The following is a 14,473-nucleotide window of genomic DNA, read 5'->3' on the forward strand; positions in this document are numbered from 1 at the left end:
TCAGTAAATGCAGCTGTAGAGCCTCAGTCACCGCTACAGAAAACATCAAGAGCACATTACTCAGTATATTACAGCAGTGTAGACAAGACAATCCTATCAGAGAGACTTACATTTATATCATTCATGCAGCCAAGCAGCTATAAGGTTAAGGGCTTTGCTCAGAAGCAGCAGCTTGGTGTAGCTGGGATTTGAACTCATGACCTTCAGATCCAAAGTCCACTACCTTAACCAATAAACTGCCACCTTCTCACTAGGCTGCTACATGAACCAGATTGCAGTTGTGAACAGCAAAGTGAATTTTCTGTATAGATGTTTGTTCAGGTTGTTATTATTGATAATCATTCTGTATGGTTTAAAGTTGTTGATATTGTACACTCTATAAACTTTGTGATAAGTGAGTGTAAAATTGTTATAAATGTAGTTTTCTTAAAAAATAATTCAATCAGTAGTCATCAGTAATCATACTCCATCTCCTCTCCCAGAGATCCCTTTCTCTACCTTTTAGTCTTACTGGAGTCCTTATTGCACCCTAATCACACTGTACTGTGTCTTAAACTTTTCGGTTATATTATATATATATATATATATATATATATATATATATATATATATATATATATATATATATATATATATATATATATCCACAACTAAGCAAAATAAAAACAAATAATAACAAACAGTTGCAAATGCATAAGTATAATAAATAAATCAAATCAATTATCTAACCAATTTAACTGAACAAAATACCAGATTTGGGTAACTATAGAGTAACTATAGAGTGATTACCAAATATAATTAATGTAATTTTAAAACATCTCAAATTATAAGACAAATATGTAGTTATATATCCCACAAATGTAAAATCTTCTTCCTGTCAAGGAAAATTAATTTTCCTTAAGTAGATTTTTATTTTATTTTTATTTTAAGGTAGAATAAATATGCAATTCACAATAATATTGAAAATAGAAACAATCACTATACACTTTTTTTTGCAGGATAAGAAGGATAAATATTTTATTAATAAAGAACAATATGTCGTGATAGTCATTTCAGAAGAATGAATATTTAAATATATAATATGTATAAATCTTAAACATTTAATAAAAATAAAAAAAAGAGAGGAGAGTATTTTTTCTACGTTTATTTATAAAATTATATAACATTTTTTACTGGATTTTCCCATATGACACGTTTCCACTGCTCTCTTTCGCGCTTGTGCGACACATTGAGATGCATTCTGGGAAATGTATTGTAACCTTGCCTTACTTTGACGCGAAAGATCCAGCAATGAAACTACATTACCCAGCATTCTTGCGAATAATCTGAAAGAAGCACCAAACATGGCGTCGCCGGAGCCGCAACGAAACCGCGGCGATAACATGGAGCTATTGAAGAAATCAGATGGAGAAACGAAGACTGGTCCGATTTCTTTCGGCTTTAGCAAAAAGATAAATAAAGTCAAAGCCGAGAAATCAGAAGAGCGAGATTTTTTAACTGGAGTCGAGGGAAAGGAACTAAAAAGGTAAGCTAATGCTACGAGCTAACCTGTCGAACTATGCTAGTTGTTGTGTGTGTATACACTAGCAAAATATTATTCATTTATTAATCTTTTGTTAGCCCATAATCTCATACATAATTTTTTAAGTTTTACATACTTTTTGGACAATATTAGGAAAATAAAGCATTAACGTCTAGTCATTCAGTACTCGAGTTTTAAACTGGAACCAAAGAACCAGGATTTACATGACATTTTCCTCATTATGAGTGTGTATGTTTTTTATATATATATATATATATATATATATATATATATATATATATATATACAGTGGGTACGGAAAGTATTCAGACCCCCTTAAATTTTTCACTCTTTGTTATATTGCAGCCATTTGCTAAGATCATTCTTCTTCCTCATGAATGTACACATAGCACCCCATACTGACAAAAAAACACAGAATTGTTGACATTGTTGCAGATTTATTAAAAAAGAAAAACTGAAATATCACATGGTCCTAAGTATTCAGACCCTTTGCTGTGACACTCATATTTAACTCAGGTGCTTTCCATTTCTTCTGATCATCCTTGAGATGGTTCTACACCTTCATTTGAGTCCAGCTGTGTTTGATTATACTGATTGGACTTGATTAGGAAAGCCACACACCTGTCTATATAAGACCTTCCAGATCACAATGCATGTCAGAGCAAATGAGAATCATGAGGTCAAAGGAACTGCCTGAAGAGCTCAGAGACAGAATTGTGGCAAGGCACAGATCTGGCCAAGGTTACAAAAAGATTTCTGCTGCACTCAAGGTTCCTAAGAGCACAGTGGCCTCCATAATCCTCAAATGGAAGACGTTTGGGACGACCAGAACCCTTCCTAGAGCTGGCCGTCTGGCCAAACTGAGCTATCGGGGGAGAAGAGCCTTGGTGAGAGAGGTAAAGAAGAACCCAAAGATCACTGTGGCTGAGCTCCAGAGATGCAGTCAGGAGATGGGAGAAAGTTGTAGAAAGTCAACCATCACTGCAGCCCTCCACCAGTCGGGGCTTTATGGCAGAGTGGCCCGACGGAAGCCTCTCCTCAGTGTAAGACACATGAAAGCTCGCATGGAGTTTGCTAAAAAACACCTGAAGGACTCCAAGATGGTGAGAAATAAGATTCTCTGGTCTGATGAGACCAAAATAGAACTTTTTGGCCTTAATTCTAAGAGGTATGTGTGGAGAAAACCAGGCACTGCTCATCACCTGTCCAATACAGTCCCAACAGTGAAGCATGGTGGTGGCAGCATCATGCTGTGGGGGTGTTTTTCAGCTGCAGGGACAGGACGACTGGTTGCAATCGAGGAAAAAGGTAAATGTGGCCAAGTACAGGGATATCCTGGACAAAAACCTTCTCCAGAGTGCTCTGAACCTCAGACTGGGCCGAAGGTTTACCTTCCAACAAGACAATGACCCTAAGCACACAGCTAAAATAACGAAGGCGTGGCTTCACAACAACTCCGTGACTGTTCTTGAATGGCCCAGCCAGAGCCCTGACTTAAACCCAATTGAGCATCTCTGGAGAGACCTAAAAATGGCTGTCCACCAACGTTTACCATCCAACCTGACAGAACTGGAGAGGACCTGCAAGGAGGAATGGCAGAGGATCCCCAAATCCAGGTGTGAAAGACTTGTTGCATCTTTCCCAAAAAGACTCCTGGCTGTATTAGATCAAAAGGGGGCTTCTACTAAATACTGAGCAAAGGGTCTGAATACTTAGGACCATGTGATATTTCAGTTTTTCTTTTTTAATAAATCTGCAACAATGTCAACAATTCTGTGTTTTTCTGTCAGTATGGGGTGCTATGTGTACATTCATGAGGAAGAAGAATGAACCTAAATGATTTTAGCAAATGGCTGCAATATAACAAAGAGTGAAAAATTTGAGGGGGTCTGAATACTTTCCGTACCCAGTGTGTGTGTGTGTGTGTGTGTGTGTGTGTGTGTGTGTGTGTGTGTGTGTGTGTGTGTGTGTGTGTGTGTGTGTGTGTATATATATATATATATACACACACACACACACACACACACAGAGCCATGGATATTAACTATATTTCCAACACGTGAGCATCAGACTTTAATTTGATTCCAGCACCTCATACAATTTCATAATATATTCACAGAAATGTAATATTTTCTGCCTGAATACGCAGTGATTACAAAATGTGCTTTGTCGTTCACTGCAACATACAGCACCAAGCCAGTGGAGAAACCTAAAGAGCTCATCATCCCTCTGATCCAGAAGAACCGCTGGTACAGACACGAAGGGGTGAAGCAGGAGGATGGGAAAGAAGCTCCGTCCGAGCAGCAGGACTCTGTGGAGTCTCAAGCTATCAAAGAGATTATCGAAGGTGTGTTTGTGTTGTTGACCCTTTTCTTTAGATCCAAAGTGAGCTTTATTGTGCAGGTTTGTGAACATCTCGACTCTGATCTACAGCGTCTACAACTTGGCAGAATTTATTCGATCTTGGCAGTATCTAGATTAGGACACTGGCATAAAGATATGAATTCAGTTTAAAGAGTTCAAACCTGCTAATAAAAGAAAGATAGAAAGCATTTAGGAACTGTGTGTGGTGTTGGTTTAAAAGCGTATGCATGTTGCTGTAACGCTTTATTTAAACGTGATTATTTAATATAAGGATTCTTTTTCTGGTTGGTGGAACCAGCAAACCGTACCGACCTGATGAGCACAACATTAGATTTTTCAATTTGAATGTAATTTGAGTAATTACCAGAAAATATGTATATAAAAAAGCATACAAATTTTTTTTTTAATGAACTTTAGTTCTGTTTTGTAGTTTCTTGATGAGTTGCACAATAGAAATGTAAAAATGATTAACGTCACTCTGTTTTGGAATTGCAGTTTTAATCACGTGCTGTGTTTTGAACGTGGTTCGGTGTTAATGTTTTATAAGCTACAGCAGCTACAACCATCCAGCAATTATTTTGTAATATAATAGCATACGTCAAAGATTTAGACTCTGAAATACATCAGAGATTGTAACGTTACACGTTGAAATTTAAAATCCTAAATTTGGTCTTAAAGATCTTTAAGTCTGCCTACTTGAATCTGGAAAAAATCTGGATTTTATGCTGAAAAAAATGTGTAGGAAGCCTGAGAACGTTTATTTATTTAAATCCATTATAACACGAAAGCACCGAATCTTCTCACTGATTCTTGCTTAAAATGTCTGATCTCAGAGTCTCAGAAGCAGCAGGAACAATGGAAAAATGGCCCGAAGTGCGACCCGAACCTGGCCATCCCGCTACTCATGCAGAACCAGGTTCCGCAGGGCTTCGAGGACAGAGATCACCTTAAAGTGGACATCCGGCCCGAATCGGTGAGTCAGGACCGACCGGAGAATGCATAAGCGGTTAAACTCAGGGTGATGGAACCGAACATCATGATGGAGTTAAACATAAACAAGAAATGATGACGATGGGTGTTTGAAAGGGTTTTTAATGTGGCATCAAATATTCAGTAATTTGGGATTTAAAAGAACATTGAGGTTTTCCAGTATATTCATAGCAGGGAGATGTTGGCACCATTTTTTTTCTTCTCTGATGTTTTGCTACCAAATGGAAGAAAAAAATAAATAAACAAACAGATTTAAACACAAGTTAAATCCACTTAAATATAACCAAAAGTACCGGCAGATTCAGATGTAGAAAAGTATGGGGGGGGGGCAGTAGTTCATACGTCTAGTTTTGTGTACGGTCTCTGTAGCAGATCTTCTGTTTATCCAATAACATTCATTAAAGTCCATTTTGTAGCACAAGGCAGCTCATGGGGCTCAAGACTGTCTTCAGGATTGGACATGTTTGCTAATAAAACGGGCGTTTACTCAGACTTCCATAGAGTTTATTTTATGTTCTACTATGATCAGGTGTCTTTAAACACGTTTAAAGAAAAGTTTGAGAGATGAATTTTAACGGTTCGGAAAGTACAAATGTGCGTTGCGAGAGGTTTACATTTGTCATTTGGCTTTTTGTCCATCTAGTGTTTCTATCTAATCTTTACTGTACGTGTGAAAAATGTAAGCCAGAGAGGTTTTTTTCCATGTTCGTGAGACACAGGGAGCTCCAGTTCTCTCTGGTCGAATCAGGTCATCTGCATACGGCTGTGTCAGCACTTAAGTTCACATACCAGAGTAGCAGGTCCCTTAAACGGCGTGTGGGCTGAATGACGTGTTATGTGCGGGTGTGTGTGAAGCACTGTCCAGTCGCTGCGGCTTACTCTGCATATTTCTTCCTGTCTTTTCCTCATTTATCTGCTCCATCAGTCCCTGTGTGCCAGGTTGTGTGTGTGTGTGTGTGTGTGTGTGTGTGCGTGCGTGCGTGCGTGCGTGCGTGCGTGCGTGCGTGCGTGCGTGCGTGCGTGCGTGCGTGCGTGCGTGCGTGCGTGCGTGCGTGCGTGCGTGCGTGCGTGCGTGCGCGCTCTTCAGGTATATACGAGATGAGAGAAACGCACGTCTAATTATCACCTCTTATGCGGCTCGTGTTGTGTTTGTCATGAGCATATGTTTCGAGAAGGTGTTCAAGGCCTGACTGGTGTGAAAGACAAGAGCAATGTTTCTGAATATTATTATTCCGCTTTTCTCTATCAGTCCTCAGAAGCTGATTATGAGCAGGTTCCAGTCGAGGCATATGGACTCGCCATGCTGAAAGGAATGGGCTGGAAGCAGGGAGAGGGCATCGGACGCACGTTCAAACAGTAAGATATCATCTCTGTCCTCCTGTCTTTGTTTATCTACTCTCATTTCTGCATTAGAAAAATGTAATGTTACAGCCTCCTGTGTCCAGAGACGTCCTATACAGTTGTGCACCTCTACCTTCGTGGTAACAATTTGGGAAAGAACCAAAAATCTGGAAAAGTCAGGTGTCCCAATACTTTTGTGCGTCTAGTGTATAGCTGACCTATTTAATTTTTATTGTATTAAACCTAAAGGACACCTGTTTGCATTGGAATCATATAGACTTTCCACTTGCATTATTCATAATGAGGTTTATCACCCCATTATAGAGTGTTTAAGCGTGAGGGAGTTCTGCCGTGGTATATCAGATATTCCATTATAATTTTTATTTATGTGTTTAAACCTGTCGTCTGTTCTGATATAAACAGACAAGCAGACATTACTTTTGTCCCTTGATGCTTTCTCCTTTTTTTTTTCCTTTTTTTTTTTGTGTGTATACTGTATACATATTTGTGTACACTCTCCTCCTCCTAATGTATTGGTCTAAAATTAACCTACAAGCTCCTGCTTCTATAACTGTAATAAGTAGGTTTGTATGATGGAACAGTGCGTCACATTCTTGGCCTTTGGATCAGGAGAGAACAGTGTTTATATCATGAGTAATGTGAGTGAAATGAGTAAAGCCTGAGCAGGTGTGCTGTTTTGGGAGAAATATCCACCTGGGAGGTTTTGTTGTCACCGAAACTTCACGCGACGATGTGTTTCATTCTTGGTCACGTGGCGGGTATTACAACTTTCTCAATTTGTTAATGGAATTTATAGTCACATGTAAATGAGTTGCTGCTTCAAGATGATATCAGAACCAAATGCAGCGGCGTAAACCTGTGTTTTGAATTATGCTGCCAAAAAAAGAGAATTATTTAACAGATCCTGACCAATCAGATTTGAGAACCTAACATCACGAATGCATATGTAATCAGAATGTCTTAAGATTTAAAAAAAAAATCATCAAATTTAAATGCGCTCTCTCTCTCTCTCTCTCTCTGTTTTTTTCCTCTCTCTCTCTCTCTCTCTCTTTCCCCCTCTCTATCTTTTTTAGAGATATTAAACCTATAGAACATCAGCTAAGACCCAAAGGCCTGGGTCTGGGAGCCAATCGCGCTGCCATCAAAGACCTGGAACCTTCAGGGCCACGAAGACCCCCTAAACCTGGAGAAGTGAGAGAAAAAGATGACGAGGGCTTAGTGCTGGGACCTGGAGGATGTGTTTATGTTCAGACTGGGGCTCATAAAGACCTCTATGGGATGGTCAGATACAGATTGACTTATTTTGATGGAAATTTAATAACAATACTGTCGATTCATTTTCTTCGTGCGTTAATGAGGGCGTATGAAATGATATCCAAATGTTTCAGCAGATGATTACATGCGAATCTAATTTGGTTTTTGGAGCCATGCTATAAATGTAGCCGTAGGCTTTTTTCCAATGAATCCCCTCTCTTTTTCTCTCAGATAGAGGGAGTAGACACAGACAATGCCAGAGTCGTGGTGAAACTTGCTATCGGAGGAAAATCCGTGACAATCAGCCAGCACTCGCTACGCCTAGTGCCTCGGAAAGAATACGACAAATACAGCAAAGACCTCAGTGAGTCCCCGTAACACTTGTTAAAGAATCTTTCTCTCTTTTTCTAACTTTCTCTCTCTTCTTTCCAGTGCTGAACAAAGTACACAAAGCATATACTTGGGGTTAAAGTAGAGATACAGTTGGTAAAATATGACTCCAGTAAAACTATGTGCTCCCTTTAAACTTTCACTTGAGAAAAAGTACCTTGCCTTTAAATGTACATAAGTGTCTTTACGCTATAAAGTTCTATTATAATTTTTGCCACAAGATTTTTTAATTAATCATCTTAGTTCGTGTGAAAAGACTTTGTTACTCTCGGCACATGAATCTATTAATAGAATAATATTAATGAGGCAAACACTGATATCTTTTAAAATTATCATGAGCCCAAAGCCTTATTTTCAACAACTTAAAAAAAGAGGCTATGAGTGTTGTGACGAGTTCAAGTCAGGAGTTTCTCCCATCATTTATTACTCTCACAATGTTCTGCTTCCTGTGGAACTGAACGTGAACTGTCGGTTGGTAAAACGCAGAAACCACCAAGCGGCAATCAAAACAAGTTCTAAAAACACAGCTCGACCCTGATTGGTGGATTGCTGCGTGCTTGACCAGATATGTTTTTGTATCCACTTATAAATAAAAAGGAACGACTGATTTCACCGAATGTAGTCGAGTAAAACAAAAGTAGGATATTTGACTTAAAGTAAAATGGAAATACTTCAGTACAGAAATGAGTGACCTTTACTTTGTTACTGTCCACCACTGCCTATTTCTATCTCTTTCAGGCCATAATTTGGTCAAGATGATTTGAATCGATGAGGTCACTGTGTACCTCCAAGTGTAGAACAGGTTTTTAACCGTTGTGTAGCACACGGAGAATGAACGAGATCCTGTATTTATCCCAAACATCATCACGTCATTGTGTATGCTGCTTTATGCACGCTGGTTTATTTATCAACGGCCCTCATTCTCTGCTTTGCCAGGCCGCCTCAGTAAAGCCCACAAGGACAAGGAGAAAGAGCGAGAGAAAGACCGAGAGCGAGAGAAAGAGCAGCAGAGACGAGAAGAGAAGGCGAACGGGAAAGACGAGCGGCAGAGAGAGCGGCACACAGAACGAGAGAAGGAACGCGAGAGCGATAAAGAGCGTGACCAGAGGAAGAGGAAGCACAATTACACTGATACAGACAGGTAACATCACCACAGAGGGGGAAGTACTGTTACTGATAATGTACACAATGTGAGCAGGAATTATTTTTATTTATTACTATTATTTTGTGTGGTTTGAATTCAGAGATAAACCTCCTCCGATGAAGGAGTCCCGCTCGTCTGCGCCATCCTGGCTTCAGAGAGACCTCCGTGTGCGCTTCATCGATAAAACCTTCAAAGGTGGCAAATACTACAACTATAAGGTAGAGCTCCACTCCTCCTCACAAACTCCTGCATTAGCAAAACCGCTGCTGCTAGTGCTTGTGCTCCAGCATCATGAAAGTTCTTTTACGGGTTTTTTTATTGCTGTGTTCAGATGACAATCGAGGACGTCCTCACGCCACACTTGTGTGTCTGCCGCACAGACGAAGGCCGACTGCTGGATGGTAAGACGCTGTGTTGGGGTGTTTTTTCTCATTTGTTACCTCAGTAACTGATTCAGTGATTCATTACATCGTTTATTTCCTCCTTAGACGTCAAACAGACGATGCTCGAGACCATCGTGCCTAAAAGTGACACAGACTCGGTGATGGTGGTGCTGGGAGAACATCGAGGACAGGTACATATACACAAAAGGTTGAGCCTGATAATTCTATGAGTCAGTGGAGTGGATTTTTGCCCACATGCATTAATAGTTTATCCATTCACTTCAGCGCTTATAATGTTCTGCCTGATTGGTGTATATTAGCAAATCTTACTATAAGCATTGGAAATATTAGTTGTGAGTAAAAACAATGTAATTTTGCATGTGTGTGTTTTGCATGCAGATGGGCCGCATTCTAAAGCGTGATAAGGACAAGTGTAGGGCCATGGTGCAGCTGGAGCGATACGAAGAGAAGCTCTTCACCCTGGACTACGATTCCATCTGCCATTACATGGGAGATCACTGACAAACACTTCACACAAACAACCAAAAGGCCTACAGTGACCAACACCAAAGTCTTTTCTCGCCCCAGAGACATGAACCACAGCCACAACTACACTGTACGGGCAAAAGTTTGTGGACACCTGAAGATTTATGTGCTTTTTGACATCCCATTTCACATTTACTCTTATTATAATATCCACTCTTTTGGGAAGATTTTGGAGTTTTGTGGAGATTTGTGCTCATTCAGCCACATGGGTGTTGGTAAAGTCAGATTTTTAAGAATTAGTTTCAAAGGTTTCAGTGAGGTTGAGTTCAGAGCTTTATAACAGACTCTGGAACAGGTTTGGATCTACTAGTTCAAGTGAAGGGTAAATTTCATGATCCCTCATCTAAAGACATCCTACAGAAATGTGTGCCTCCAACTTTGTGGGAACAGAATGGGTAAGAACCAGAAATGGCTGGAAAGTCAGGTGCCCCAGTACTATTGTCCATCTAATGCACATTATTCAGCGTGACGTGCTACTTCGCACGCTTCATGCGAACTCTGTCGCCGTCTATCCATGTGTCTGTCACTTCTGGCTAAATGATTTTAATTCTACTTCCTGCTTGCTGGAGAGATCGCAGAAAACATCTTGTATCAGAAACCAGACTGAGGATGTGGTTTGGGATTTTCTTTCTTTGTCAAGAAAAACACACTGTTTGTAGTAAATCTGAGTTTTGTTCAGGTCCCATATTCACTGCCATACTGGATGTTTTTTTAATAATAAAAGTATTATTTGAACACCGCTCCCCTCTGCTCATATCCAATCAAATCGTGTGAAGCAGTAAAACCAGTGTCTCCTGCTGTATCTCATCCATTTCATGGTTTCAGTGTTCTGAGCAGTCTGAGATACTTTTTTTGTCACTTCTTTTTCATCAACATGGCAAAACTTCCTTTCGGTTTTCCCATTAGGGGTCGCCACAGCAGATCATCAGCATGTTTGATTTGGCACGTTTTTACACTGGATGCCCTTCCTAACGCAACCCTCCCCATTTAGCCGGTTTCCTAATTGGGGATCGAACCTGGGCCGCAGAGTAAACAGCCAGAATTTCAACATGACTAACTCGAACATTCACGATTTAAGGTCATTGTTGAGGTCATCCTCTACATTTCTTATCCACTTCAGGATCCTTTCCTCCTCGCACTGAAATCGTTCCAAATATTTGTTTTTACAGTACATGGTGCTCTTTCAAATAAACCCCAGCATCACTTTTTATTACAAATTACACGACTGGACAAGGCAGGATATTGTCAATTTCCTTTTAACACCGAAAGCTTCAAAATCATTCAACAGTTAAAGGAGGAATTGTGCTTACTGTCCTATTACAAAATGTCTAATACAAGGTTACAGATTTAAGAACACCCTGAACAGACGTGAAGAGTCGCTACTAAAAGCCTCGCAGCCTATACAGCGTTTTGTAGACTAAGTGTGAAAAGAACCTGACAAATTCTTCTGTAAAATTGGGAGCAAATTTCAGCAAAATGACACGACTGTTACAAAAAGCATAACCTTTAGCGTGCATGTCTCAGTCCAGAAAGCTTGGCTGCATTCATTGTTTAAAGGCTGTTCATATTTGTTTATCCTCCGGCTTGTTATAAAGGAGGTTTTCCTTCTGCTTAGTCATCATCGTCGTCATCCTCTTCGAGACGTCTGGTGTGTTCGGCGTTGGCTCTAAGCACAGCTCCAGGACTGGGGTACGGCCTCTGTTGGAACAGTGGTCCTGCTGCCGTGGTGTCCGCTCCCGTCTTAGCCTCGTTACGCTTGGGAAGCCCGGTGGACCACAAGCCCCTGGGTGCGCGCGCGCGCACACACACACACACACAGACAGACAGACGGTTGTTTACGTACACCTTTCATATATTTTTTTAAATAGACATGATCAGGAAAAACAAAGTGTTAATTGGAACAAATGTTCACCTCGGTGCATCTGAGTAGGCACTGGGATCCATAGGATCCAACTCCTCCTTATTCCTGTTTCCACCTGCATAAAGAAACAGGATGTAACCTTTACACCACCAATTCCAAAAACACTGGGATGTGTAAAATGTAAATAAACAAAATGCAATGATTGGCAAATCTCATGAATCCATATTTTATGCACAATAGAACAAACATCAAATGTTTTAACTGAGGAAATGTAAAATTTCAAAGAAAATAAAAAGGTCAGTTTGAATTTGAAGACAGAAGGAATTTGGGGGGTTTACCTCTCTTAGATTTGTTGTACGGGCCGCTGTCCTCTCTCCTCATTCTCCTGTCCCGGTCTCTGTCTCTGTCCCTATCCCTGTCGCGCTCTCTATCTCGCTCTCTCCCGTCATCTCGGTCACGCTCACGATCTCTGTCCCGATCCCTGTCTCGCTCTCGGTCCCGTTCCTTGTCGCGATCGCGCTCTCTGTCGGGCTTCTCCTGATGAGCGTCCCCTCTGTCTTCTGCGATCTCGACTGAGGGCCAGAGAAAAAAGAGCAGTATTTCAACCAGATCGGTTGAGTTCTGTACTACTTTTGCATTTCAACCACTTCATCTCGGTCTCGTCTTGAGCTATGTACTATAATTGACTTTCAAGTTGAGGAAGACAAGACTTTTCCCCTAGCAGCTCTTTTCTCCTGTTTGATGAACAGACTTTAATAGTATAGGATAATGCGATTATACTGTGACATGCTTTGTGATATCTTAAAATCCCACTGGTGCTCATAATGGCCTGATGTGATGTAATTAAAAACTGACAAATATTTCTCATGCTATATATATATATATATATATTAAAAAAGAAAAAAAAAGAAAAGAAAAGTCACCACAAAGAACCTGCAGTATCACAATACAAAGACAGGTTTTGAGGAAAAGCATAGAAGCTTCTCGCTCCAATTCATTACCTCTCAGCTTCTTCACTGGTTTGGTGATGACTGCAGAAGGGTCATTGGGAGACAACCAGGACACCAGGTCAGTCTCCACGTTCCAGTAGTACGGAAGTCCACTGAAGCAAAGACGAATGAATATTAGGTCAGTAAAGATTTAAACTAGAACTGTATACAAGAACATGACGTAAAGCCCCAGCAGTCATACCGTCCCGTCGTATTCCTCTGGATAAACATTTTTTGATTAAACTTATCCAAACCATAGCAGCTTTTATGTGGCCAAACAAGAGCCCATACTTTTATGTTTTAAAATAAAATGACTACACAGTATTTTGGGTTATCAATCTCTCATGAAAGTCCCTTTTTTTAATTCTTTCACAGCTTTAACTAAACGTCTCACCTTCCTGACACTACAATACCCAGCATATGTCCCACGAATACACAAAATGTAGTCAAATACCCAACATAACATTATTAGTACAGTGTTCATGATCAGCAATCCATTCCAAATCAGTTGGAGTTTTGTCCTTAAACCTCAATGATGCTTCTCTATGAACAAGAGCTTATAGTTTACAAATGGAGCTGCATTTAAAGAAATTGAACCCAAAATGCCTCATATCGGTTTTGCAAGATAGAAGGTGTTTTTGGGTGTTAACTCATTCATCTGTCCTGGTTTCTGTCTTTGTCTTCATCTCGGTCTCTTTTCCTCCTCAATGTTTTTTTATCATTTCGTTCATGATCGTGGTCACGGTCTCCAAGCTTGTGGTTTAAACTCCATTTGGATCTACTGTTAAAGAAAATGACCCCTGAATGCTTTATATAATAGTCTTCTCTACTTATTCACCTATCCCGGTCTCTGTCTTGTTCTCGGTTGTAGTCTCTGTCCCTATCCCAGTCTCGCTCTCTGTCTCAATATTTCAGTCTCAATCATAGTCTCGGTTGTAGTTAAAGCTCGTTGTTTGAGCTGCTGTTAAAGAAAATGCCCACCATCCCAATCTGAATCAATAATTTCTGAAGTACACCCTGAAGCACTCACCAGTTTGGGTCAAACACTTTGTACCAGTTCATGGGGAGATTTTCAAGCCTTGTGGCTTCATAGTTCACGTTGTTGTCATCATAATCCTCAGCAATGATTTCCTCTTCGGGTTCTTGCAGGACACAGAAACACAAAACACTCAGTCAGACACTAGTGGGTGAAACCTGGAGGTGTGTTACTTATAATAATGAAGGTAAACACCTCACCATGGTCCGAGTGTTTCACGATTCCTCGCTTTGCCAGGCGAGCCAGGAGAGCTGGAGGAAGAGGCATCTGGAGAGAAAACAGGCAGACATTTTCCATTTTACTCTGTGTAGCTACGCAGAGTTGACCTAGCTCCAGCTAGCATAATGTTAACGCTATATGACTTATTGATTACAGTTTACAGTATATAATTAATACAGCTAATATATAATACAACACGCGAATCTTATACGCCGTTAAAAAATAATAATATCGAGCCAAATACGGTTACATTTACCTTCATAAACAGACGCTCCTAACGCCTCATTCAGTGAAGCAGGCTCTCGGATGGCGCAGGAATTTTACGTCACACTCCCACAGTCGTGTTTTGTCCCTTTGGTGTTTTCGAGACTTTATAAATATTTAGCATTATT

General features: G+C 40.2%; 2 protein-coding genes across 2 annotated transcripts; one reads left to right on the forward strand and one right to left on the reverse strand.

Moving 5' to 3' along the window:
- The first annotated feature begins 1,267 nt into the window (after positions 1-1,267).
- On the forward strand, positions 1,268-10,707 carry gpkow (G patch domain and KOW motifs). The gene is made up of 11 exons (XM_083554765.1): positions 1,268-1,525; positions 3,733-3,890; positions 4,741-4,880; positions 6,147-6,253; positions 7,333-7,540; positions 7,745-7,877; positions 8,840-9,044; positions 9,148-9,265; positions 9,379-9,448; positions 9,536-9,621; positions 9,830-10,707. Exons 1-11 carry the CDS (start codon positions 1,344-1,346, stop codon positions 9,950-9,952), a joined length of 1,530 nt encoding a protein of 509 aa, XP_083410891.1. The 5' UTR covers positions 1,268-1,343; the 3' UTR covers positions 9,953-10,707.
- A 509-nt stretch (positions 10,708-11,216) lies between these two features.
- Positions 11,217-14,445, reverse strand: pqbp1 (polyglutamine binding protein 1). The gene is made up of 7 exons (XM_083554781.1): positions 14,338-14,445; positions 14,063-14,129; positions 13,857-13,968; positions 12,839-12,939; positions 12,176-12,409; positions 11,889-11,952; positions 11,217-11,759 (listed from the first exon to the last, which is right to left on the reverse strand). The coding sequence occupies exons 1-7, from the start codon at positions 14,341-14,343 to the stop codon at positions 11,588-11,590; spliced, it is 756 nt and encodes a 251-aa protein (XP_083410907.1). The 5' UTR covers positions 14,344-14,445; the 3' UTR covers positions 11,217-11,587.
- Between the last annotated feature and the right edge of the window lie 28 nt (positions 14,446-14,473).

The sequence above is a fragment of the Silurus aristotelis genome, assembly GCF_946808225.1.
Source record: "Silurus aristotelis genome assembly, chromosome: 11".
Lineage (NCBI taxonomy): Eukaryota > Metazoa > Chordata > Actinopteri > Siluriformes > Siluridae > Silurus > Silurus aristotelis.

What these genes read in the sequence shown, in the direction of transcription:
- gpkow (XM_083554765.1), top strand. Translation starts at nt 1,344, where the DNA reads ATGGCGTCGCCGGAGCCGCAACGAAACCGCGGCGATAACATGGAGCTA. An exon ending in ATAAAGACCTCTATGGGATG is followed by an intron (nt 7,541 to 7,744) that starts GTCAGATACAGA and finishes TTTTTCTCTCAG; the next exon opens with ATAGAGGGAGTAGACACAGA. An exon ending in CGAAGGCCGACTGCTGGATG is followed by an intron (nt 9,449 to 9,535) that starts GTAAGACGCTGT and finishes TTTCCTCCTTAG; the next exon opens with ACGTCAAACAGACGATGCTC.
- pqbp1 (XM_083554781.1), bottom strand. An exon ending in AAAGTGTTTGACCCAAACTG is followed by an intron (nt 12,940 to 13,856) that starts GTGAGTGCTTCA and finishes TCTTTGCTTCAG; the next exon opens with TGGACTTCCGTACTACTGGA. An exon ending in GTACAACAAATCTAAGAGAG is followed by an intron (nt 11,953 to 12,175) that starts GTAAACCCCCCA and finishes TTCTTTATGCAG; the next exon opens with GTGGAAACAGGAATAAGGAG.